The sequence below is a fragment of the Urocampus carinirostris genome, chromosome 9, assembly GCF_059441175.1.
Source record: "Urocampus carinirostris isolate Australia breed hairy pipefish chromosome 9, RoL_Ucar_1.0, whole genome shotgun sequence".
In the NCBI taxonomy this organism is placed as follows: domain Eukaryota; kingdom Metazoa; phylum Chordata; class Actinopteri; order Syngnathiformes; family Syngnathidae; genus Urocampus; species Urocampus carinirostris.
Genome location: NC_142357.1, coordinates 33,471,426 through 33,498,949, shown reverse-complemented (window position 1 = coordinate 33,498,949; position 27,524 = coordinate 33,471,426). Strand labels below are relative to the sequence as shown.

At 39.3% G+C, this 27,524-nt stretch overlaps 1 protein-coding gene across 4 annotated transcripts in view; it reads right to left on the bottom strand.

Annotated features, from left to right (window-relative positions):
- Window positions 1–6,722: 6,722 nt before the first annotated feature.
- The window catches only part of LOC148360124 (solute carrier family 4 member 11-like), a 41,703-nt gene continuing 20,901 nt past the window's right edge, over window positions 6,723–27,524 (bottom strand). For all 4 annotated transcript variants that reach the window (XM_088343558.1, XM_088343557.1, XM_088343559.1 and 1 more), the window contains exons 8-20: window positions 27,071–27,280; window positions 25,136–25,220; window positions 24,924–25,049; window positions 23,473–23,586; window positions 23,204–23,336; window positions 21,924–21,997; window positions 20,175–20,448; window positions 17,385–17,491; window positions 17,146–17,311; window positions 12,952–13,125; window positions 11,120–11,315; window positions 10,090–10,259; window positions 6,723–7,282 (exon numbers count right to left, since the gene is read on the bottom strand). In XM_088343558.1, coding sequence (XP_088199684.1) covers window positions 7,216–7,282; window positions 10,090–10,259; window positions 11,120–11,315; window positions 12,952–13,125; window positions 17,146–17,311; window positions 17,385–17,491; window positions 20,175–20,448; window positions 21,924–21,997; window positions 23,204–23,336; window positions 23,473–23,586; window positions 24,924–25,049; window positions 25,136–25,220; window positions 27,071–27,280 — 1,896 coding nt within the window. In that variant the 3' untranslated portion in view covers window positions 6,723–7,215. The remainder of the gene's footprint in view (window positions 7,283–10,089; window positions 10,260–11,119; window positions 11,316–12,951; window positions 13,126–17,145; window positions 17,312–17,384; window positions 17,492–20,174; window positions 20,449–21,923; window positions 21,998–23,203; window positions 23,337–23,472; window positions 23,587–24,923; window positions 25,050–25,135; window positions 25,221–27,070; window positions 27,281–27,524) is intronic.

Here is a 27,524-nt window from a genome sequence, read left to right as displayed (position 1 = left end):
ACAAAGTCTTATCCAAAAATCAGCACCAAGGTTGTAAAAACAGACATCTTTATTGGTTCTTTTCTTATTTTTCACTGCAGTACTTAATTGTGGGAGCAGTATGCGCAAGAAGTGATTCTTAAGCGTGGGCGGGATGGCATATTGTCAAGAAAGCACCCAAGAGGAGATACTAGAAAAGTGGAGGAAGGAGCGGCGTTATTATCCTCCGTCGCACTTCAAGAGGACATTTTCTATATCGCCGGTGCCGGGCGGATTATTAAGGAAGGAGGAGCGGCACAGAAACGGCGCATTTAATTGGACAAATCATCATGGTGACACTGGTGAATCCCCCGCATGAGCCCACTAAATCCCCTCATAGATAACTAAGCTCACAAAAGTTATGCAGAAGTACTGCATGCTTCAAGTAAAGTCGAGTATAACTACTCAAGCTTTGAAGACGAGGGGGCGGGAATGACAGAGTCTAAAGTGTGTAAAATTTAAATTATTGTAAAGATATTCTCTGACTGAATACTGAAAACCCCCTGCGACAGAAATTTCGCCCCGTTTGTATTCTGTCTATTGACTCAAGGGCCCTTGGGTTACCCTTGTTGATTGAATTACTAGAGCCGACTGACAAAGTTTCCATTGTAATTAAAACATCTATGGCTGGGTTTTTTAAAGGGAGGGGGACCTGGGACCTCGCCGACTTGGGTGCATTACACCCGACTATAAAAGCTGGACGCATTCCCCCTCCCCTGCAGTCTCTTTTTTTCTCCTGTGGACGAGCGACGAGTGTAGACCCCTCGGCAAAATCATTAGATCACCCGGGGGCCCTCAAAAACTTTTTGCAGCGTGCTAAGAAATCACACATAAACTCGGCCCCAATCATCAATTTAGGTTAGGCATAAATCGGACAACATGCAGGCTTTTTTGCGGTAGCCGTTAAGCTAAGCACACATTTGTTAGGACATTTTCTCAAATTAGGTAGAACATAAGAAAATCCTGTGTTTCCCTCGGAAATTACCAGGTAGCCATCTTTAGAGATCTCCTTTTCTTCATTGTTAATTAGAAAAGCGAGTTTCTCTAGTCAACAATGTCTTTTATTTTTTCATTTTATTACATTTTCCTTGTCATTTTAATCGGGGTTGGGTAGGGTTACCTTACCTTGATTACTTTCAATTACTTTTGGATTACTCCAATACCAAATATGCAAATAAAAGACAAAAGAAACTGAATATGAATGAAATTATGACTCACAACACGTGGTAAACTTTCTCTCCTGGCTTTGATCTCTTTGATCTCCGGCAAAACTTACATCAAATGCGACAGGAACAACATGAAAATAAATCCAAACAGCTTGCCAACATCATTTTTGCCGTTCCATGTATTCCGTTACTACCTAAGCCTGCACAAAATTTAGTCATTTTAATAAACAGTTTGTTAGTATCAAACCACTTGCGTTATTTATTTGTGTGTGTTTACTATTTTCCTTCTGGATTTATTATCATCTAATCATCTCATTAGCTGCACCGCTTATCCTCAGTAGGGTCTCGGGGGTGCTGGAGCCCTTCCCAGCAATCATCGGGCAGTGGGCAGGGGACACACTGGACTGGTTGCCAGCCAATCGCAGCGCATACAGGGACAGACAACTCACTCGCTCATTCACACCTAGGGACAATTTGGACCGGCCATTTCACCTGAAATGCATGTCTTTGGAATGTGGGAGGAAACCGGAGTGCCCGGAGGAAACCCACGCAAGCACGGGTAGAACATACAAACTCCGCACAGGAAGTCCAGTAGCTGGATTTGAACCTACACAGGAGGTTCCCAAGACCTTAGAACTGTGCCGCACACGCGCTAACCACTGCGCCGCCGTGCTGCCCGGATTTATTATTATGATTATTATTATTCATATCAATGAAGTAAAAAAAAAAAAAAAAATCTATGTTAAAGAGTATTGCTTCCTTTATGATAAATGCGAGACACAATGTCCTATTAATAAGTGTGGTAAACCGTGAGCACTACCTGCTGGCCAAATAGGTAACAACCGAATTAGATTCTGAACCAAATGAATATAATTTTCTCTACGTCATTCAAACAATAAGTATGTCTTATCTCATCTCATTAGCTGTACCGCTTATCCTCATTAGGGTCGCGGGTGGCTGGAGCCCATCCCAGCCATCTCCGGGCAGTGGGCAGGGGACACCCTGAACTGGTTGCCAGCCAATCGCAGGGCACACGGGGACAGACAACTCACTTGCTCATTCACACCTAGGGACAATTTGGACCAGCCAATTCACCTGAAATGCATGTTTTTGGAATGTGGGAGGAAACCGGAGTGCCCGGAGGAAACCCACGCAAGCACGGGGAGAACATACAAACTCCGCACAGGAAGTCAGGAGCTGGATTTGAACCCACGCAGGAGGTTCCCAAGACATGAACTGTGCCGCACATGCGCTAACCACTGCGCCGCCATGTTTCAGTTCAAAATATAATGTACGGAAATTCTCACCAGTTGATGGTTCACATTATGCGGTCTCACAAAGACGGAGAAATGTTCAACATTTAACACTTAAAAATAAGACAAAGTGCTTCGTATCTAGTGGCAAGAAGAACTAGCTTACGCAGCCTACAATAGAAATTGTTAGCTAATTTCTTGTTAGCGTACCAGCGCTAGCTAGGACAAAGTGAGAAGCACTTAACAAAATAAACGTCTATGAAGAACATTCAATCATCTAATGTTTGAATTGAATCCAGACTATTTTACGATCAGCCATTTAGCACATAACCGCTACCAGCTAGCTAGCTAGGCGATATAGTGTTAGGAATAATGGCGTTACAACCAGGGTTGGGTAGGGTTACTTTAACTGGGTTACTTTCAATGACTTTTGGATGACTCCAATACCAAATATGCTAATAAAAGACAAAAGAAACTAAATATGAATAAAATGAGTCAATTTTGTGCAGGCTTGAGGAGTAACGGAATACAACGGCAAAAATGATGTTGGCAAGCTGTTTGGATTTATTTTCATTTTGTTTTTATGTTAGTTTTGCTGGAGATCAAAGAGATCAAAGGCAGGAGAGGAAGCTTACCACGTGTTGTGAGTCATAATTGTATTCATATTTAGTTTCTTTTGTCTTTTATTAGCATATTTAGTATTGGAGTAATCCAAAAGTAATTGAAAATAATCAAGTTAAAGTAACCCTACCCAACCCTGGTTATAAATATCTCCTTTACATGAAGGGGTTGTTTTTTCAGTAACGGGGTAATCTAACTTATCATTATGTCCACTGTTACAACACCGTCACCGCTACTGGTGGTCAAAAGCGGTGCCTTTCATACGTTTTTATCGTTTTTTCAAACGTTTTCGTGCTTGCGTTTACGTGTTTACGTACTTTTTATATGTTCAGGTACGTTTTGTGTGTTTACGCACGTTATTGAGTAATTTACGTACTTTTTATATGTTTACGTACATTTTCTGTTTTTATGTACGTTTTTGTGAGTGGTTAAATATGTTTTTGAGTGTATTTACGTACTTTTTATATGTTCAAGTACGTTTTGTGTATTTACGTACGTTTTGTGTATTTACGTCCGTTTTCATGCTTGCGTTTACGTATGTTTGTGTGTGTGTTTACGTACTTTATATATGTTTATGTATGTTTTTGTTCGTGTTTGGATACGTTTTTGTGTGTATTTACGTACTTTTTATATGTTCAAGTACGTTTTGTGTATTTACGTATGTTTTTTTGTGCGTTCACGTAGGTTTTTTTGTCTATTTACGTACTTTTTATATGTTTACGTACATTTTGTGTGTTTGTGCACGTTATTGTGCGTGTTTACATTCGTTTTTGTGTGTATTAAATACTTTTTATATGTTCAAGTACGTTTTGTGTATTTAGATATAGATAGATAGATAGATCGATAGGCACTTTATTCATCCCCGCAGGGAAATTCACATTTCCAGCAGCATCCCTTCGCTGAGAACAATACAATAATAAAGCAAAAGGAATACAATACAGTAATCCCTCGATTATCGCGGTTAACGGGGACCAAAACCACCCGCGATAAGTGAAAATCCGCAAAGTAGCGACGCACCTTCAAAAAAAAAAAATTTTTTTTTTTGTTAAATTATTATTTTTTAGACCCGGTTAATGGGGAACAAAACCACCCGCAAAAAGTGAAAATATGCAAAGTAGCAACGACCCTTCAAAAAGAAACAAAAAAACAAAAATAAAAAACATTTTAATTAAAAAAAAAAAAAAACATTTTTTAATTATTATTTTTTTAGACCCGGTTAATGGGAAACAAATCCACCCGCAAAAAGTGAAAATCTGCAAAGTAGCGACGACCCTTCAAAAAAAAACAAAAAAAATTGTTTTTTTAAATTAAATTAAAAAAAAAAAAAAGAATAAATAATTGTTTTTAATTTTTTTTTTTTAGACCAGGTTAATGGGGAACAAAATCACCCGCAAAAAGTGAAAATCTGCGAAGTAGCGACGACGCTTCAAAAAAAAAAAAAAAATAAATAAATAAAACCATTACAGACCGCGAAGCTCTGAAGCCGGGAACGTCGAACCGCGAAGTAGCGAGGTCCCACTGTATACAAATTCACACAAATACCCAAAGTGGGTAAGCACACCCAGGTATTTGTAGGTCTGGACAAATTCTACACCCTCTCCTTTGATGGTTACAGGAACCGGGTGAGTTTTAGTTCTCCTGAAGTCCACCACCATCTCCCTGGTCTTGGTGGTGTTCAGGTGCAGGTGGTTTGCGTCGCTCCATCGGACAAAGTCCTGAATCAATTTCCTGTACTCCTCCTCCTGCCCATTTCTGACACATCCCACGATCGCAGTGTCATCAGCAAACTTTTGCACGTGGCAGGACTCCGAGTTGTACTGAAAGTCCGATGTATATAGAGTGAATAGGAACGGAGAGAGCACGGTCCCCTGCGGAGATCCTGTGCTGCTAACCACAGTGTCCGATGTACAGCCCCCCTGTTTCACATACTGGGGTCTGCCTGTCAGGTTGTCAGTAATCCATTCTACAAGGTGTGAGCTAACTCCCATCTCTGTCAGTTTCCTACTCAGTAGCAGAGGCTGTATGGTATTGAAGGCACTGGAAAAGTCCAAAAATGTAATCCTCACAGCCCCCTTAGCCCTATCCAGGTGAGAGAGGGATGGGTGTAGCATGTAGACTATAGCATCCTCCACTCCCACGTGCTAATATCCACTTTAGCGTGTTGTATAGAGCATTTAAATAGTGCTACATAAAATACACACTGCAATAAAAGTACGGTAATATGCAATGTGGGGGGTGTGGTTTAATGTGGGCCTTTACTCTGCCGGGTGGAGTTAAAGAGCCTCATGGCATGAGGAAGAAAAGATCTGTTCAGTCTGTCCGTGGTACAAGACAGTGACAGCAGTCTGTCGCTGAAGCTGCTCTTCTGTCTCGATATAATGCTGTGTGTACATTTATATATATGTACACATATATGTATATGTATATGTATTTATGTACATTTTGTGTATTTACGTCCGTTTTCATGCTTGCGTTTATGTATGTTTGTGTGTGTGTTTACGTACTTGATATATGTTTACGTACATTTTCTGTGTTTATGTATGTTTTTGTCCGTGTTAGGATACGTTTTTGTGTGTATTTACGTACTTTTTATATGTTCAAGTACGCTTTGTGTATTTACGTATGTTTCGTGTGGTTACGTCCGTTTTCATGCTTGCGTTTAGGTATTTTTGTGTGTGAGTTTACGTACTTAATATATGTTTAGGTAAGTTTTTAGTGCGTGTTAGTGTACGTTTTTGTGTATATTTATGTACTTTTTATATGTTCAAGTACTTTTTGTGTATTTACATATATTTTTTGTGTTTACGTCCGTTTTCATGCTTGCGTTTACGTACGTTTTTAGTGTGTGTTTCCGACATTTTTGAGTGTATTTACATATTTATATGATCAAGTACGATTTTTTTAATTACGTACGTTTTGTGCACGTTTACGTTTGTTTTTTGTGTGTATTTACGTACTTTTTTATCTTCACGTACGTTTTTTGTGTTTACGTCTGTTTTCATGCTTGCATTTACATCAGTTTTTGCGTGTATTTATGGACTTTTCAAATATTTATATTATATTTTTTCAGCGGGTTATATTAAGCTTTAAAATAACCGATTCACTGCATGTTTTTTGGACATTCTCGGGACAATATATAAACACGTACACAACATACACTTATCAAAATGTCAGTTTGTCAATTAAATCAATTAAATATGTTTACAATGACGCCTACACACCCGGCAGGCTGTATATTCTATTTATTCACACATAAATGGTACAGATGATGAATGGGTGTTTCTTGATGACTTCCACAGATTGTATATTGTGGACAGATGTGTTGGATGGCCATTCATATTTTGCGGTTTTCATGTGTGATGATATCAATTGGAATTTAGGTGATCCGGGTGGAATTTCAATCTTTCTTGGCTGTCACTTTTTAGTGCAAAAAAGGTTGGGTTGTGTTCTTAATTTGGACTCTGGAGATTTTCATCTAAGATGTGGTACTCGGCACAGATCCAGCCACTTGGCTTATACTGCCACCTACTGGGGAAGCTTCACATAGCACTCCTAGAATGGAGTTTTTAATCCTCCAGCCTGAAAGCCAACTTCTAGTAAAACCATATTTCATCATAATGCACCCATCTTTAAAAGAAAAATTTTGCAACAAAAATATTTCGAATTTCATTTAAAAGATATATTTATTCCACCTGAACATCGGTACAACAACTTTGGCACAAGCGAGACTCATAAAAAATGTCATATATACTTAGTAAATGTAATAAAAAGAAATATCGCAGAAAACTAATTCTTCATTACACATTTCTGTATAATTTGACCGTTTTGTGTGTGTGTGGACCAATAATTAGCTTGTGAAATAGTTAACACTGATCATGAGAATGATACGGATCTTTAGCAAGCAAATATATATATATATATATATATATATATATATATATATATATATATAACAATGAGTGAAAGATACATATAAAGAGAGAGAGGGAGAGAGAGAGACATAGGAGCTGAGAGAGAGAGAGACATAGGAGCTGAGAGAGAGAGAGAGAGAGAGACATAGGAGCTGAGAGAGAGAGAGAGAGAGAGAGACATAGGAGCTGAGAGAGAGAGAGAGAGAGAGAGAGAGAACATTTAAAATTTTTCCCTCCGACCTTGGTCTACATATACTGCGAGTCCATGATGTCCAGATATTTGGGGTGGATCAATCTTGGGAGTAAGCTGGTCCTGAAACAGATGTCGTATCATCATAAACAAACCATTTAACATTTATTTTAATTCATACGACAATATAAAATATGTTGGTCCAATTATACTCCAACAAAAACCACGTCGTCAGTATGGCCACCCGTTTGCATATGCCGATTATGGAAATGACAGTCTGTCCAATCGAATGCAACAAAATACCCATCTGTCCATTGAATCTAGTGTCATGAATTCATTACATATGAATGTGATGTGGAAAGAAGCGGTCTATTCACGCAAACACTACTGAGAGAGTTTGAACTTTTCGCCATAGACATATGGAAAGACAGGTTGAGGGACAGAGAGAGCTTTTTATACGCAAATAGCAAGATAAAGCGAACTTTAGAAAGAGACAGCGAGATAGCTCTAGAAAGAGACAGCCACATACAGCTAGCTATAGAAAGAGATAGCGAGACAGTGATAGCATTAGAAAGAGCTAACGAGCGGGAGTTAGCAATAGGGAGAGATACCGAGATGATCAGAGCTAGCTATGGAAAGAGATAAAAAGATTAATAGAGCTGAATGTATATATCATACAGAGATAGCTATGTATCTATTTCTATCTATGTCTTTTTATAAATATATATTTGTCATGGTTGCCATGGCGCCAATTTGGCCGTGCCCGTGTGTGTCACGGTTGTCATGGTGCCCAATTGGCCCCACCCGTGAGCACCAGCTTTGGCTCGTTGAGAGATTGGCTTTCTGTCTATAATAAGCTCAGCGCTCTCTTGCTTCCTTTGTCAACCAAAAAACGAACTTCTGCCCCACAAGACGTGGGTTCTGACCCGGTCCTGTTTTCCTGCTGATATTTCCAGTCCGGTATTGTTCCCGTTTATTTTTGTCCTGTTTAATTTCCGGTTCCAGTTTTGTTTCGGTCTGTTTTTGTCCTGTTTTTATTTTCTCCAGTTTATCCTGTTTATTTTCGATATCCTGATTTGTTATCTATCTTGTCTGTCCCGTCCTGTCCGGTATCGACCCCATCTGTCCGTTATCAACTCGGGCAATTGGAATTGATCTCGTCGATCTCTGACTTCCTGTCTTTCCACGCCAGACCGGCTGCTTAACACCCCATTTTCCGTAAAATAAAGGCTTTTGTGAGAACGTCACGCGATGGGGTCCTGATCCTGTTCTGGTTCTAAACAATATTATTATTATTACAAGTTAAAATAGGCTATGGCTTCTATCTTAAGCGATCTATAGAAAGGTAGATAGCAATAGACAGAGCTATTTAGGTAGGTAAGCACGGCGGCGCAGTGGTTAGCGCTTGTGCGGCACAGTTCATGTCATGGGAACCTGTCGTGGGTTCAAATCCAGCTCCAGACTTCCTGTGCGGAGTTTGTATGTTCTCCCCGTGCTTGCGTGGGTTTCCTCCGGGCACTCCGGTTTCCTCCCACGTTCCAAAAACATGCATTTCAGGTGAATTGGCCGGTCCAAATTGTCCATAGGTGTGAATGAGCGAATGAGTTGTCTGTCCCTGTGTGCCCTGCGATTGGCTGGCAACCAGTTCAGGGTGTCCCCTGCCCACTGCCCGATGATTGCTGGGATGGGCTCCAGCACCCCCGCGACCCTACTGAGGATAAGCGGTGTAGCTAATGAGATGAGATGAGATTTAGGTAGGTAGAGATATATAGATAGAAGAGGACGGTGATAAATAAAGATATATAATAATAATAATAAATAATAATTTCCTTGTATTGTCATTCTGTGTAACAATGTACACAGAACGAAATGTCGATTGCACCTGACCCGTTGTAGCGAGCCGATGCAGCCGCAGCCAACAGAGGGCGCCGCAAACTAGAGGTACATATTTACTAGATGGAGGTAGGTAAATAAAGATATATAGATAATATATGGAGAAATATTAATATATAAAGTATAGAAAGGCAGATAACGTAGTAATATACCCTAGAGGTACACACACATGCACACACACACATTGCCATTCAAAAGGTTGGGGTCACTCAGACAAATTTGTAATTGATATGAAAAGTCAGACTTTTAGGTTATAAATAATTATGATTTTTATTTGAAAAAATAATTGTCTCCATCAAACCTTGTTTTCGTCAAGGAATGGATATGTCTACGTGATCATACACTTTTGAACAGTAGTGTAGTGCCAGGGAAGGAGAATAGACGTGAGGTCGAAAGCCGGGATGGGACAGTAGACGTGGTAAGGACCAAAAACGGGTCGAAGCGGCGTACAGACGGGAGCAAGAAATAGGTGGGAGTCAGGGTCGAAAAAGGCTTGCCTAGTGTCAACTGAGATTCGCAGACAGACTCACACCAGGTGACAGAAAGGAGTGGGTTTAAATAGGGACAGGGAACCAATCACAGTCCAAGGCAGTTGGCGCCAAAGGAGCGGGCACAAGTGCATCACATCGGTAATCATGACAGAGAGAGATGGATACAATGATTGACAGAAAGAGAATTCGAGAGAGAGCGTTTCCAGGGGTGGGGCTCCTTATTGATCAGGAGTCGGCTCCAGTCGTTTACTTCAAAGAGCCGGCTCATAAAACCTTTTCGTTCTTGAACGACTCATCAGTATCAACAATAGATGTTAAGCCTAAATAGAGATACAGAAATAGATGGATAGATATGAAGAGTGAGAGTGAGAGTGAGAGTGAGGGACTGAGAGAGTAAGAGAGAGATAGATAGATAGATAGATAGATAGATAGATAGATAGATAGATAGATAGATAGATAGATAGATAGATAGATAGATAGATATGGAGCTAGATCTTAATACAGAAACACACAAAAACATGCAGGAAAAAAGTAGAATTTCCTAACCTGACGGGAACGAGCAAGATCATGAGGAGAGGGAAGACCATCTTCATGTAGGGCAGAGGATACATGCCGAAGGCGCACAAAATGATGAGCTGAATCATCTGCAGCCCAGTGAAGAAGTGCACCTTCCTCTGGGGCACGCGGCGGATATAGTGGGTAGGGGGGTAGGCAGTCTACAACAAAACAAACAAAAGTATACTCGAGTTGTTTTTGAGTTATCTTCCGGACTATAAGTCGCACCTAAAAACAACAATTAGGTCGGAAATTTGTAAATGCGCCTGATAACCGCAAGCGCTTTAAATACAAAAAAAAACAGTGGATAAATTGGCAACAGGGTTGGGTAGGGTTACTTTAACTGGATTACTTTCAATTACTTTTGGATTACTCCAATACCAAATATGCTAATATAAGACAAAAACAACTAAATATGAATTAAATGATGACTCACAACACGTGGTAAGCTTTCTCTCCTGGCTTTGATCTCTTTGATTTCCGGCAAAACTAACATAAAATGCGACAGAAACAAAATGAAAATAAATCCAAACAGCTTGCCAACATCATTTTTGCCGTTCCATGTATTCCGTTACTCCCCAAGCCTGCACAAAATTGAGTCATTTTATTCATATTTAGTTTATTTTGTCTTTTATTAGCATATTTGGTATTGGAGTAATCCAAAAGTAATTGAAAGTAATCAAGTTAAAGTAACCCTACCCAACCCTGATTGGCAATGCATACAGTATAATACCGTATTTGAGTCTGTCCAACTCACCATGACACCTTTTGTGTTTATTTAAACCTTTAAAATAAAAGTGCTTTCGTATTATGTATTATGATGAAATGACTCTGTAGTAAAGTGTAATGACAATAACAATATTAATAATAATATTTTCCCGTGGGAGAACTTGCACAATTAGTGGTTGTCTAAATACTTACTGCCCCACAGTATATGACAAAATACAATTTTTGAGGGTGCGCCTTGTAATCCGGTGCACCTTATAGGCAAATCCGATCGATGAAATGTTTTTGTGCACACCTGTTCCTTGAGCAGCAAGGCCATTCTGTCCACCATCTGGTTACCGTCCAGCGAGGTTGCTGCAATGTAGAGGAAGAGCCCGTAGAGAACGGGTTTGGGGATCCACTGCAGAGGGATGGGCAGCATAAAGGCTGACAGGCCAATCAGGATGTTGGCCACCAGCGAGGTCAGGCGAGTCTCCTTCACGCTGATGATGCTGTTAGCACGTTCCGCAGGGGAAATAAAAGAAGAAATGAAGTCCTTGATGAGCTCCGTTTCAACAATGCAGGATGATTATTGCTCCTTTTCACTCAAAGCTTTTATCATTTTTTGGGAGGTTTATCGTTTTGGTAGAACATCTGGTCTGCATATTGTGGCACTCTTCCAAAATGGATAATGAATGTGTTTCCTGTGTGGGTATTTTATCAAAAACTGAGTGTTCCAATTATGCGTTCGTAATATATTAGATTGTCTTTATTTTGCCTTTATGTATCCATGTATATATATAATTATTTACTTCATTTTCTAAGAGTTCCAGCTAGGGAAAAACACGGATACACATTCAAATACAAATACACTGGATGTTTTTTTGATTGAAAATATTCCTTGTCCTAAGGTTATGCTTACTTTAGGTAATAATGTCAGGACCAGAACGGAAACAGGACCCGTTTGCGTTACGTTTCTTACAGGTTTTATTGGAGGAAAGAGGAAGGGCTGCGCGCACGATCGAGTGCTCGCTGGGCGCTTCAAGCAAGTCGCTCTCGTCCTCGGATTGTGATCCAAACACAGGTGTGTCAGGGGCAGAAAACTGGTCGGTAGCCAGGACTAGGAGAGCAAGACGTTGTCGGGGTCGGAAACAAGTCGTAAGCCAGAACGGGTGAGTAGACATAGTCAGGAACAAAAAGGGGTTGTAAGCTGGGACAGCAGAGCAAACGTGGTCAGGATCCAAACAGGTCATAGCCGGAGACAAACGGGCGCAAAAAAACCACCTGTCCCGTTTTTGCGCCCGTCTGTCTCCGGCTAAGACCTGTTTGGATCCTGACCATGTCTGCTCTCCCGTCCCGACTTACGAGCCGTTTCGGACCCCGACCACGTTTTTGCTCACCTGCCCCGGCTATCGACCTATTTTTCCACCCTTGACAACGCTATCGCTCGCTACGGAAGATCCACTGCCGTGTTCGGATCACAAACTGAGTAAGAGAGCGACTTGCTTCCCGCGCCTAGCGAATGCCGGATCGTGGGCGCAGCCCTTCCTCTTTCCTTAAATAATACTTGTGCGCAATTGGGTCCTGTTTCCGTTCTGGTCCTGACACTCGGCATTATCGTGTATATGGAGTGAATATTTTACACGCTTGTATTCTATGGATTGTCCTTGATGTAAAAAATCAATTTTCGTAGTCGTTCAAAGAAGTTGAAGATGGCCAGGGGACGTAATGGTGAGTTACCTGGGTTTTATAGTTTTCGGGTATGTTGTTTCAGACTGATAGATAGTAATCTTTCCCTGAGGAGTAAATTTTGAAATAGTCATGAGAGCTTGAATCCCAAGAGTTTAAGCTTTCCAATGATTTGTGAGGCATCTCGGTGACTTGTGACATCGTACAGACGGGCCGTCAGAACATTAAGGGGTTAAGATGCCGTATATTACTAAAACTCTTTCTGTATACCGTCTTTCTTTGTAAGTATCTTATGTTTCAACGTGGGCACATGCAGCTTATAGTCAGGTGCGTCTTGAGTATGTACAAAACGTTTTTTCCTTTAAAAATGTACTGGGTGCAGCTTATAATCAGGTGCGCTTTATAGTCTGAATTTTACGAGTTTTATGTATTTTCCATTTTTTGGGGTTGTAGACGTACGTGGTGTAGACGTGTCCGTTCTCCACGTGCTGTTCCGTTTTGGCCAGCTGCCGTGCGTGCAGAGAAGAATGTGGGAAGGCGGCGTGCATCCACGGCAACCCTAAGCAGGACATCAGGATGTTGATGAGGCCCGTCAGCACCAAGTCCCAGTGGAACGCCGTGCCTTTAAGAAGTCTGTCGCACACAAATACACACCTTTCAGATCTGTGTTTTCTTTTAATAAGTTTCAAAATAATAGTTTACAGATGCAGTTCGCAAATGTCCAGTTTAAAAAAAGTTGCTGTAAAAGAAATATATTTCCAAGCAAAGTATTATTTTCCTTGTTTTACTTTTAGTACTTAATTTTAGTAAAATTAAAAGAAAATACATGAAATGGCTAATTTTAAAATCTTGTTATTTCTTACTTTTTTTTTACCTCGTAAGCAAGTTAAAACATTGTAAAATATTATAAATTATATTCAGTTTTTCATTTGTTATTTCTAATAAAGGCAATTTTTTTCTTTCTTTTACAATATTTTTCCTTTTACTTTTAAAAACATAAAAAATGATGAGTACAAGTATTTAAATATTTGTATTCAGAACTATATAGTTTATATTAAAATACAGTTAAAAATAAAAAATGCTTTTATTAAAAGAAATATTTCATAAGACATACAATTATTTTATTTGCTTTACTATACTCTGTTATTGTTATAAAAAACTTTAAATATAAAAAGAATACATGAAATTATTTAATTTTATTTTTAATAATTTAGTTTATATTCAATCATTTAAAAAGAAATTATTTGAAAAGGTAAACAAATGCAATATTTTTTAAAAAATGTATTTCACAAGAAATACATTTTTATATATATATATATATATATATATATATATATATATATATATATATATATATATATATATATATATAGTCGAATAAAAGAAGTATATGTCAAGTGTTAAGAGGTTAAGAAGCTAAGGAGAGCTTGATCAGGAAACTGCCAGAAAGACAATCGTAAGAGAATGCCTGTCACCTCTGGGTGGGACCTTCTCTTTGTAACCCCTCCTCACCATTGGCCTCTCACAAAAGGAGTGTTTCTTCATGCTGAGGTTTTGAGTTTTCCCTTGCTCTCCTGTAGGTTTTAGATCAGGGGATGGAATAATGATAGTCTGTAGTCTGTAATAGTCTGTAGTATGTACAGCCCTTTAAGAGTTCTTGTGATTAAGGGCTATACAAAGAAACATGACTTGACTAGTCACATTATTCGCCGGTGGAAAAAGATGTGTTTTCTTCTTTTTTTGCAGGGTACTTAGCAAATTTGTCACACGTAGTGACTTTCCCAAGCTCTTTGGTGACTATTTTTGCATAAAGCTGCTGGCAAATTTAATTCCCACAGGGAAACAGACAACAGAAAGGAATCTTTTCCTCTTTGTTTCCTATAATACAAGACAGGAACTCCAGTGAAATGCAACTAAAGAGCCAATTTTGTTAAGAACTGTTCAAGACATATCACAGTAACAACTTACGTTTCAAAATTGTAAATGTGTAAACTTGCCTGGCCATCTCTGTACACTCACTTTTAAATTCTATGCACGTATGTTTGATGTTTCGGTGAGAGTTCATGCAAGTTCATCCAAAAAGAAAGAAGCAAAAACAAAGCTTGTTTGGGATAAGGATAAAGAAAGCAAATCCCTAACGGCGAGGAACAACAAAAAGAACTTTTTATTATATTGCTGTCATTTGGTTTTCCTACAAGAAAAAAAAACTGAATTGCAGATAAGAAAATATATTGCTAGTGTCAAATCAATACCTTTGTTCTCATATTGGATCTAGGGGGACTGTGCATGTGTTTACGATCAGTATTGGGATTAATGCATTCCTATAACGCAATTACTTTTCTTCTTAATTGAGTACTGTAACAGGATATTGATACAATTTTGTAACTCGACTCTCATTAGAACATGGTGCTTGTGTCATGATTACTGATGGGAATCACCTGTGCCCACTCATTTGGCGCCAACCGCCGCGGGTTCTGATTGGCTCCCTGGCATTATTTGAACCCAGTCCTGTCAGTCCCCTGGGGTCAGTCCGTCTGCAAACCTCTGTTTATACAAGGCAAGCCTTTTTCGACCCTGACTCCCATTTTTTGACTCCCATTTTTGCTCCCGTTTGTCCCGGCTACGACCTGTTTTTATCCCGACGTCTGCTCTCCCATCCCGGCTTACGACCCATTTTTGATCCCGACTACGTCTACTCTCCCGTCCTGGCTTACGACTCGTTTTCGACCCTGACCATGCTTTTGCTCTCCCTGTCCCGGCTACCGACCTGTTTTTCCGTCCCTGACACCGCCATCTCTCGCTACGGAAGATCCACTTACGTATTCGAATCACAATCAGAGTGCGAGAACGACTTGCTTCCCGCGTCCAGTGAGCATCGGATCGCGGGCGTTGCCCTTCCTCTTTCTTTCGATAAAATTGTGAGAAAACGTTACGCGATTGGGTCTACCCTGTGCGCTGGTCGTGACAGCTTTACTCTACTACTTTTAAAAGCAGACCGTGAATCACAACGTCTACTGCAATTTGGCAGTTTCTCCCACGCACATGAAGTAACATATAACCAACCATCTTCCCACCAGTTATTCAACGCTGAATACAACAAATGAGCAAGGCTGCTGTGTTTATATCTACCTCCAAAATAAAATTGAATACAGTTACAAAAGCGGTTTCTCAGGCACAGAGAACACAAAGTTTTCCCAAATGATATTCTCATATTCTTCCTACCGTATATAATCGCATCCAAGCCATATTTACAACTACGAAATAAAATACGGAAGTAAGGGGTAGGTTATATATGTTGTGTGTCACCAGTAGTAAATGGTAGGTTGTGCGTGGGGGCTTATACAGAAACACCAATATGAATGAGGCAAACGTGAGCACAGAATTTACTTAAAAATGTGCTGAATTTAGTTATTTTTATTTGTAAAATTATTATTGCAATGCACCATGCTTGTGGAAAAAAGGCTTGGATATTACCCAGAAATGGGGGAAAAAATATTCAAGTTGTTTGAAGATCAAAGACAGAATGGATATGGAGTGTCTCAACTGTTGGATAGCAAGCACTCAAGATTGCACAAACCATTAAATATATAAGGTTCGCCACCTCCACAGGTTGGTGTACACGTTCTTTTTTCAATATTCCAATTTTTCCAGTAGCATTTCTATATGGAATCTGATATGAATCATGTATTTTGCAGAGCTACAAATAAATATGCGATTTACAAATGCGATTTTTAATCTTGTGTGTGCAATGATTTTTCAATCTTGACTAAATTGCGAATATATTTGTTTTTGAGACAAATATCTCCCAGTGTTGGGTAAAAACGACAGTTGCAGGAAGTTCTTCCCATAATAAATTAAGACTGGGAAACGCTACCATAATTCTTTGCCTGGCCTATGATAAATGTCCATGACTGATACATACTCCTTGCACAAATAAATATTCCATAGTGCCCTGTTTAGGTGTAGCATGCACCTATCCTCTTGAGATCAACCCAAAGGGGCGATGCTGCTTCATGAAACAAATCACATACAAACTAATGGCAGCTGCCATTAATCTCGAGGGAAGAAGAAATGCCATGGCAGAGCAAAGTCACCAGAAAGTAGTGTTGGTGTCATTTTTAAGTGAAGTCAAGTCAAGTCATGTTTATTTGTATAGTCCTTAATCACAAAGAGTCTCAAAGGGCTGCACAGACCACAGTTTAATGCAAACCACAGACTATCATTACACCATCCCCTGATCTAAAACCTACATGAGGGCAAGGAAAAACTCAAAACCCTCAACATGAGCAAAATGAAGGAGACTTGTTGAAAAACATGCCAAAGATTTCAAGCATTTACAAGCACTTCTCCCACAATTCAAGCATTTTCAACGAGTTCAAGCAACTGTACCAACTCTGTTTTATTATGTGACTATTTTTAAGCAGTGTTGGGGGGTCAGCTTCGATGTTAGTCTATACTGTAACTTGTAACTATAGTTATTTTCAGAGTAATGCACTACTTTGGGTGTAAGTAATCTGGGGGGGTGGCAACACAAATACTTTTTAAATGAAGTAACTAGTAAAAGTTATTACTTTTTTTGATTAACGTGCCAAACACTTTTTACAATCTGGTTCTAAAGCAGAAAACCACAAAAGACGACTCTCAGTCTCTTACTTGTGTTCCGGGACGTGTGTGAGGGAAATTACAATGTTTTGGTCAATGAAGATGAGCAGGGCCAAAAGGAAACCGAGGCCCACCGCACTCAAAGTGTTCAGGCCCGACAGTTTGTCGAAGGGTGGGTAGTTGAAGACAGGTCCGTTGTGGACGCTGAAAACAGGGACTGTCCGGAAAGACAAACAGTGAGACAGGTTTGTCACGCTAAAAAACAAAATGAAAGAGACACAGGCACTCACTCCGGATGTCCAGGAAAAGATAGGAACCAATGAAGGAGAAAACCACCACAGATATGGGCAGGGCACAGTCAGAAATTACTTCACGGATTTTGCTGTTCATGTACGGGCTGAAAGAAAAAGAAAGTGACTCATCAAACACACATACAAAAACACAATTCCCCCCCCAAAAAATAATTGTGATATTTAAAATTAACCTAACTTTCACTGTCAACTGAGTCAGAAAAAACAAAATGTATTGATACAACAGTTTTTTATTTTTACAATAATGCAATCAATAGGTTCCAAACCCCTTCTATATAACCATAAACACACTCAGTATGACAGTGTGGTGGTGGTCTGCATTTATATAGCGCTTTTCAAGTCAATGAAGACCTCCCAAAGCGCTTTACAATGTGCTTCACACTTTTTCCCTTTTACACACTAACCGATAACAGCGTCAACCATGCAAGGGAACTACCTGCTATAATTGTTATTCTTATTATATATCGCAGCCATCGGGCTGCAAATGGCCCCGAAGCCGTAGTTTGGACACTCCAGCTATTCTGAATGCAGATATGAATATTGCATAGTATACACCTGTGGCAATCGATTCTATTCTTTCTAGATTGTCAGAATGAGCTCTAGATGACTTAAACCACCGTAGGCCATGCAAGCTCCAAAAAGAAAGAAAAACAAGCCAATATATTACATTGAAAATATTTTCTGCAATGTTCCCAAAGAGAGAAAAACGATTCTTGCACATCTCACAGCGCCGTGTCAAGTAGCCGAAACAAATGGGTCACCGCGGCTGGCAGACAAATAGAGTGCGATGGAAAGTGTAATATTGAAATATTCCCCTTTCCAATGGTGACGGATGGAATATATAAAGCGGAAGAAGTGCTTTGAAAGCTCCTTGTGCTATTCATTGGCCTTACATGGTTTCATCTGGACGAAATGATCCGTTTTATGTCTATATTTACATAGTCTTATTTAAATAAGATGAGATCCAGTAATGCAAATGATTACTCTCCAATTAATTTGAAAGAGAAACACTGACAGAAGCACAGGCTTGTGTTTTAAATGTATGCAAACATTTCCCCCCAAAAATCAATTCATATATTTTGATAATTACAATGTTATTGCACACATTATTTTTTTTCTTTTTTCATGGTGAGGTTATTACTATATTTATCATATTTATGTAATTTTTTAATGTCTGACCAGCTCAAATAGTCAGAAAAAATCGTGACATTTTCTTGTTTTGCCAAATTTAGGTATTATTATTTTTTATTTAACCAGATGATTACTGAATTAATTAAGTGTTAGTTCACCATAATCAGTTACACCTAATTTACATGTATCTGTAAATGATTTGAATCCTGAAGAAAAAAAAACGTTTGAGGTGGATAACTAAGTATTTTTTATTGTTTGTCTGAACAAAATTTATGTGCCAAATGCAGATATTCACTTAAATTTTACTTTATTGTTTACGGAAGAGCGCTTTTGCGGCACAGTTCTGAGGTCATGAGATCGAACCTTCCTGTGTGGAGTTTGCATGTTCTCCCAGTGCTGGCGTGGGTTTCCTCCGGGCACTCCGGTTTCCTACCACATTCCAAAAACATGCATTTCAGGTGAATTGGCCGGTCCAAATTGTCCCTAAGTGTGACTGAGCGAGTGAGTTGTCTGTCCCCGTGTGCCCTGCGATTGGCTGGCAACCAGTTCAGGGTGTCCCCTGCCCACTGCCCGATGATTGCTGGGATGGGCTCCAGCACCCCCGCGACCCTACTGAGGATAAGCGGTGCAGAAAATGGATGGATGGATGTTTACGAAAGACGATCAAAATAATTTGGCTCATTTTTACTTGCACTCCCCCCCCAAAAAATTTTCATATTAATTTTTCAGATTTTATTTTATTTTTTTATTTATCTGGTAATGTGATAAAAGATAGTAAGCAATTAAAAAGAAGATAAATAAGAAGAATAAACTTCAAACAAGTAATCTTGTAGAAATAATGGCAAATAATTTTCACAATGTTGTTGATATTGAAGATTTTTTTGTCTAATTGAATTTTTCGTCTTTCTCTGGAATAAAGAAAAAACAAGCAATTAGTAATAAGACATAAAATTGAAATAGGCAAAGGTAGGCCTAATGGCAGATAATTTTACTATGAATTATGAAGATTCTTTTTCTGATTTGGCTTTTTTATTTTTCTGATAAAGTGGGAAAAATGAGACGATAAACATAAGAAAATACAATAAAACTAAGCTCATTATAGCAAAGTATTGTTCATTTTGTGATGTGAAGTTTGTTGCAACATGATTAAAAATAAAAAAATATATGAAAAGACAAAATATTGGTGCGATAATGGCCTTTAACCTTTTTTATTTTATTTACTAAAATAAGAAAATGAAATATTCTGTCATCTGTAACATAGGACAGTAATGCCTGTTTAAAAAAACGAGAAAAACAATAACATTTGGACAATAAAATAATAGTGTTGGACAGTAAAATAAAAAATATATATACTTGAAACGAGTAACACTTTCTGCCAATTGTGTAAGACTTTAACTTATTGTAGAGTATTACGTTTCTCATTGTACTCGGAAAAAAACCCGCCTAAGAATCATGTAAAATACAACACATACAGTGCAGTTGACTGATAAAGAAGTCAAACCTCCTTTTCCATTTCGGCTGAATGTTTTTTTTAATGAAGATTACTCATTATTGTATGTGTATTCTGCTGTTTGGAAAGCAAGATGCCAAATCAATTATAATACAATCAAAACAAGGTCCGTGTGTTCTCGGTCCTACCTCCTTTTGACGAGGTAGAGGGCGTAACCCAGCCACAGGGTGCCCAGCATGAGCAGCAGGCACAGAATGGGAATCTCTCTGGAGCAAGCCACCAGAGACTTGGGAAGGAAGACCGAAGAGTGCTCTTCGGCATAATCGGGCATAAGATTTCCGCTGGCGTTGGGATGGACTGTCGTCTGATTCTTCATCTTCTCCAGAACTTCCGTGATCTGGTAAAGCACTAAAGTGCTGTTTGATGTCGCCAGAGTGGGCTCGTGAAAGAAGTGTTGGAAAACTAGTGAGGAAAGAGAACACCCATGACTTGTCTCGTGCTCCTGTCTTCTTGAATGTGACCAGCAAGGGGCAGTGATGCTTCACTTGACAACTCGATAATGAGGACGGAGCTGTCATTGGCGTCATTTTTACACACACTTTTAAAATTTTCCTTAATTTAATGTGTGGTCTATCGAGTCAGAATGCCAGGAAACATGGCGGGGGCAACAATCTCAATCATTTTAAAGCACTTTACTTAAAAACAAGCATTTTCTTGACGCTCAAAACACGAAATTAAAATTCAACCCTATATTCTTATACATATATCTTTTTATGTCCACAATTTATTGGACTTCCATGCGATATTTCTACGCTAAAACGCATTTAAACCCTAGTATGAGGCTTTAGCCCTAGATCGATCGTCTTTTAGGCCAAAATCCCAATTCAAAACCCTAGTTGGAACCCCTACAACGCTTAAATTCCCTAGTCTGAGGCCAAAACTCAATTTTGAGATTTCCCCGGCTTGCGATACCACAGCAGGAATAAAATAATAGAGGACTCCTTTCACCCCGGCCACCATCTCTTTGACCTGCTGCCCTCTGGTAGCTAATACAGGTCCCTTAAAAAAAGGACTAACAACAGTGTCTGAAATAACATCTGCCCAGACGCCCGGGGCGTGCATCTTTTACGTTTATTTCAGAATTTCGGTTTGTTGGGCAATTTGCATACTCGGCAGCCAATCAGAAGCCTGCATCGAATAACTTCATCCTTCCAGACCCTCCCGAGCCTTATAAGGTCGTGCATTTGCATATCATTTTCCTAAGTAGACTCACAGAGAACACAAGAAAATGGATAAGTGGTTAGGAATCGAGCCAAAACCTCAGCCCCAGAAGAAATATTCAAAAGAAACTAACATAATGAGTAAATACAGGTACATAGTGATTGATGGCAGATTGAAAATAGCGAATGTTATAAGTAGATTTATAATAAACTTAATTTTAAAGTGTTGTTCTGTTATATATTCTGATTATCAATCCTTAATTATTTGCAACAACGGGTTTTTTTGTGATGAATTCGAGCTGTGAAAACTGGGGCGGGCAACTTTATGGCTGGGCAAGCAACTTTTCAGAGTTCTCTGCCCTGGTGTCCGGTAGCTTTTTGTCATGAGTTTCAGACACTGCTAACAGGCTTAGAGATTCTCCCCCAAGGGCATCACCACACTAAAAACGTGCACAAGACTGTGAAAAAGATATATCTAGTCTATATGTATTAAAAAAAGAGGTATTCATATCTTATTTATAAACTTATTTTGGAGTTTTGTTGCTGCTAAATGTTATTGCACTATTTTTCATTGCACTTTGGTAACGATGCGCTTAAAACTTAGGCCAGTCTCCCAGCACTTCCATGTAAATATTTTATGTTAGATATATTAGGCAGTAAGTTTTTCCACATCCTTGCTCTGCCATGTTCACAATTTTACGCATTCAATGGACTTACTTTTAACGGTGCCTTTAACCGCATCACCGACGAAAGCGATGGAAATAAACAATGCAATGACTTCCTCTGTAGAACTAAAAAAAAGCATAGAAGGGTTATTTCCAAATGTGCAGACATAACAATATAATCCAGCAGACAGAAGTCATAACATCAGATTTGTTTGCTTTTAATCATGGTTCTTGCTTCATGGTCACAGTGGTGTTTATTGAGAAAAGTGTCGCATATTTAATCTGCTGACAATGTAACACTTTAAAATATCATGTTGATAACACAGCAGGCGTTGAACTTGGTGAAAATGTGGTAGTGTGAGTCTGGGTTTGAACCAGAGGTAAGATCTCAAGACCAACCCCGAGCTAAACCCCAATTTCAGGCTGGTTTGTGCCCATAATGTCAATCATTACATTTGGGTCGGGCCAGGCTTCTCCCGCTGCCTTTTTTGTTTTAAAACCATCCACCCGTCATTGTTTTTCTTTGTTTCTCGTTCTTTCTCTCTTAAAGTGCTTTGCCAGATTCTTAAAAATGTACTACTGCTGTGGTTTATAACCCAATCCTCAACCCAAACGGGCAGCATTAAAATTTTCCGGTCAAAACTTCCATGTCAAAACCAGAACAGGAGGAGGACCCAGTTGCGTAACGTTTACTCACAAGTTTATTGAGAAATAGAGGAAAACAAACGCCAGTGATCCGGTGCTCGCTGGACGAGGGAAGCAAGCCGCTCACGATCAGAATGCGGAAGTGGATCTGCGTGGTCAAACGGGCAAAACGTGTTGATAGCCGTAGCGGGGGAACAGAGCGTGGTCAAAAGGATAAAACGGGTCGATAGCCGGAGACAAACGGGGAATCAGGAACAGACGGGTGGTATACAGATGAAAAACGGGACCGACGGGAGCAAGAGTCAAAATGCTTGCCTTGCGTATGCAGAGGTTCGTTGACGGACTGAAAGGGAGAGAGTGGCGTACTTCGTATAAATAGGAGGGGAATTAATTAGGCAACAGCTGGCGCCAAACGAGCGGGCACAGGTAAGGGCAACGAGTAATTGTGACGTTCCATCAATTACCTCTGTAGACCCACCAATATAAAAGAAATAAATGTTTATACATTCTTGTGTAAATTTGATTCAGTTACAAAAGACAGGCTTTTATAGTTTATAATAAATCAACTATCCTCTGAGTCCTTACAAATAAAATGGAAAATTTGGGGTGTGCCTGGGTCGAGTTGGGTTTATAACGCCGGATCTTACCTCTGGTTTTAGCATTTGTTTTGTTGTGCAATGCGCTCACCGTTTAAAGAGCTTCATCAGAAGGCTGACGTTGAAAAGACCTCCAAGAATGAGGAATAAACTGTTCCATAAACCGATACAAGCGTAGAAGGCATCAAAGTCCAGGTTATAGTCGTCACAGATACCCCGGATAACTATTAGGAGAGGGTAAAATCTCTTTGCTGGATGGTTTGGGAAATTAACTCGTATGGCTTTACTCAAACCATAATGGAGTCACTAGATTTAATAGTTATCAGTACTTCTCCCTTGAAGATGTGTATGAGTACGTACCGCTTATGAAAATGGCCAACGGGGCAGTGGTTAACGGGATGACCAGTGGTGAACCGGCAAACAAAGAATAGATCACGCCTCCGATGCTCTGACCGACGATAGTCTTCTGAACATCTGTGGGAGATATTCAACTAGGTGGTTGGTTCTGAAATGGCCAAACTATAAATATATAACCCAAGTCAAAGACAAATTGAATGTCTTTGTTTTTTCTTAGATGATTTGGGATGAATCTGGTGTGCTCCATCCAAAAATCACATTGTTTGTGCTTAGTCTGGTTAAGTTTTTGGAAATATGGCCACACGTTTTTGTTCACATGTACGCATGTGTGGAGAAATTTATAAGAAATGAAAGTTCAAGCCGTGAAGTTTGATTAATGGTGACGCAACATGCAATTTAAGTTTACTTACCTTATCAAGGTCCACAATTTACCTTACAGTAATCGTTTTTTCCATCAGGTAATTATTTTATGAGAAGGAAATTAAATGTTTTTGAAATGAAGTGTTTGAGGAGTATGTTAGGAGTGACACGATTGGATAGATTGAGAAATGAAATTGTGAGAGACAGAACTGGAGTAGTAGTGGAACTGAGCAAGCGTGTGGATAAGAGAGTACTCGGTTGGTTTGGAGACATGGAGATGATGGATGAGGAGCGAATGTTGAAGAGGATCTACAGAGCAGAAGTAAATGGATGGAGACCAAGAGGAAGGCCGCGATTGACGTGGACGGATGGTGTTATGAGTGCACTGGAGGAAAGAGGTCTAAATATAGTGGAAGCTAGAACTTTTGTTGGTGATAGGAATGAGTGGAGAGGTGTTGTAAAAGGATAATGGGATGTTTGGACATGTTCTAACATATGGGCAGGGCACCTGTATCATGCGGCAGGGGTAAACCAGTGAAAGCTCTCGCGCCCTGATGTTGAACAGAAGAGTGTGTTGTGTCACCCTGACCCGAGTGACATGGCCGTTTTTTTCATTCAAAGGGACGAAAGCATGACCAACTTGGGTGCCGAGGTGCTTAACTTGTTTGGGTGTTTGGGCATTTGGGTTGGCCATAGTCAAATTTAGTTTATTAAATAAAACTTTCGTTATAAAGGTTATAAATCTTTTTTTGGCATGGAGCTTGATCAATTCATTACTTATATCTTAGCCAAAGTGATTTTACTTTGGTTTTATTAGTATTTAGTTGAAAACATTTTTCAAGCACCAGCTTGAAGACTTCATCGCTTAATTAACTGCAATCACCTCGTTAAATACAAAGCAAACAAAAGCAACTGTTGGACAATTTGTGTTTTAAGGGGATATAGTGAAAAAGTATGCTTGTAATATCTGTTCAAAGTCAAAAAAACTTTTCAGGTACGAAAAACTAACCATGAATTTGTCTTACTTTATTTAAAAGCTTTTGATCAGCAGTTATTCAGTGTTGACAAGTCTCGAGTGTTTATGAAGTCAGTACCTATCTCCCCTCTTGTACTTTCGTCGTTGAGAGAACCGAAGGCAATGGCTGGCAGCAGAATAGCGATGTAAAGGAAAATAGCCGTCGTGGTGTACTTGAGCAGGCAGCGATCGTTCCCGGTTAAACCTTCATGACACAAAACATTTAATGAAAAACACCTTTCGAAAAAAGTCATCACACACAAAACTTGCAAGTGCTTAAAGGTTAGTTACCGTCTGTGAAGTCAGAAGGGTACAGCGGTAGGCGGCGGCGCAGGTCGCCGTAAACTCCTTTACCAGCTTTGAAGAAATCTTTACACTGCGGTGATGGGGTGAAAAATTACTGACTAAACCTGACAGATGGTTAAAACCATTATACAATTAGCTAACAATAGTTACTTTCCATACCTTTTTCTGTCGATTTGAGCGGTTTACCACCCCTGTTAAGTTAATTTCCGCATAGTAGGAGCCATTTATGTACTCGTTTAACACTAATTCTTAACCCTAACCTCCTAAATCAGAGGTCGGGAACCTATGACTCTTTTCATGAGTACATATGGCTCGCAGATAAAACTATACTCATGCAAATCTCATCTATGTCATTCCAATTCTGATATGTGCGGTGTTGAGGTTAGTGCATGCATGGCTGACTTAGTTTGGTCCAGTATATAAAGAGCATACTCCCCACTACAGTTTACAGTTTAGCTGTCACACCAACAGATACCATTTTGGCTGTACATGGCTAAGGAGTAAACTTAAATTGTTTAATGAGCTTCAATATAGCTCATTAAACAATTTAGGTTTACTCCTTCAATATAGCTTCAATATAGCTCATTAAACAATTTAGGTTTACTGTTAAGACACTGTATGATGAAAACCCACAAAAAAAACTAATCAGATAGAACGGCCAGCCAAGCAAAGGGCAGTTTGATTGCTTGAGCAGTAGTTGTGGGGGGAGCTATGCACACAGCGCATTTTTCCCGGACTAGCACTGTCTGAATCGAAGATAAATACGTCAGTATCCTTCTTTTCAGTATTTTGTGACATTTTTACAAAAGAACTCCACTTGCATCTTGTTTTGAAACCATTATTAAAACAAAGGTGAAAATGAGCATCAACAAACTTAATTGCGGTAATTGCAGGAGGTGAACAAGTGTAAAGTGGTAAATATGTTGATGTGGGACACAGGCTTCATAAATTGTATCAAATCATCTATCGTCACACAGTGGAATAAAATGCGCTGAAAATTTATATTTTGTCTGGTGAGCAGGTTTGTCTTAAAATATAGGGCATGGCTCTTTAAAAAAATAAATGGATAAAAAAAAAAAAAATTTTGCTACTATGACTGGGTCAGAAAGTAACCAAACCCCTGTCCTAACCCTCACCCCAGAACCCTCACCCCCTAACCCTAACCGCTACCATGTAACCCTAAATCCTAACCCTCTAACCCTAGCCCACCGAACCATTTACCCTAACTCCCAACTCTAAACCTAAACCCTGACCCTGATCTAAACCTTGTTTGAGTGTACTGTTGTGAGCAGTTTCACTTAGCCAGAGTATTTTTATACGCAGACTCTGGCATACTCGCAAAAAAAAAACCTCCTATGCATTGTTTGATTTATTTGGGACATTTCATTTGTATTTTCTGCTCCCACGGCAAAAATGCTACAGACCTTATATAGTGGATTTTACAATTGTATCTATGTATATGTTTTGTAAGTCTATGCTTCTAGAAAGCCACGTTTAGCACACCTAGTAAGCACTGTACTCCTTGGATTTTGGTAAGTGATGGAAATAAATTATTCCAGTAATTAGTGTCAAAAGTAAAATGTGGAGCAGATTCCATAACAATGTCGTGCATTCTTTCCCTCCTGATCAGATTGCTAGCATACAGCATGTATAAGGGGTTGTTGGTTAGTCACTAGTCATGTAAACAATTCATTCTAATTGCTAATATGCACCCATTAAACAGAAAGCAAATCTCCAATTGGTTTGAGTGTACTGGCGTTCTTAAAGCGACGCCAAAATCTGCAATGTACACACAAATCCGTAGAACTAATTAATAGAAAATAACAAAAAAGTAGAACTGTGATATGGCTGAAGAACGCTGTATTAGTTGTTTTCTTTTTTTCTCGACATTAGTGTATTTTTCTATTGTGGTATTTCTACCTTCAGTTCTTTGCCTCTCCGTGGATCAAAGTCGTCCTCCTGGTCCACGGCCACTTTCTCTGTAAACGCAGAGAGTTGCTGCCGCTGGCGTACCAGCTCTTGTTTGAACTCCTCTATGGTCTTGGTCTCGAGAAGCTTCTGTCTGAAGGAAATGTCCGAGAACATGGTGGCGAATGTTCGTCCCACTTCAATAGCCGACTTGGTACTTTTCTGTGTATGAAGGAACACGAGAACATTCCAAGGGTGTTTATTGACATTAACGACCAAGCAATGTACAGCATAATTTATTTGGTGTCGTGCAAAAAAGATTCTTATTCAACTGGCAGATAATTTAACTCATTTTAAGTATTACTTTCTTTATTTTACTATATTTCAATATGTTTTTCAAGTAAAATAAGCAAACAAAGCTTAAAATATGGAACATAGATTTTCCTTTTAAAAAAAATGTATTTAA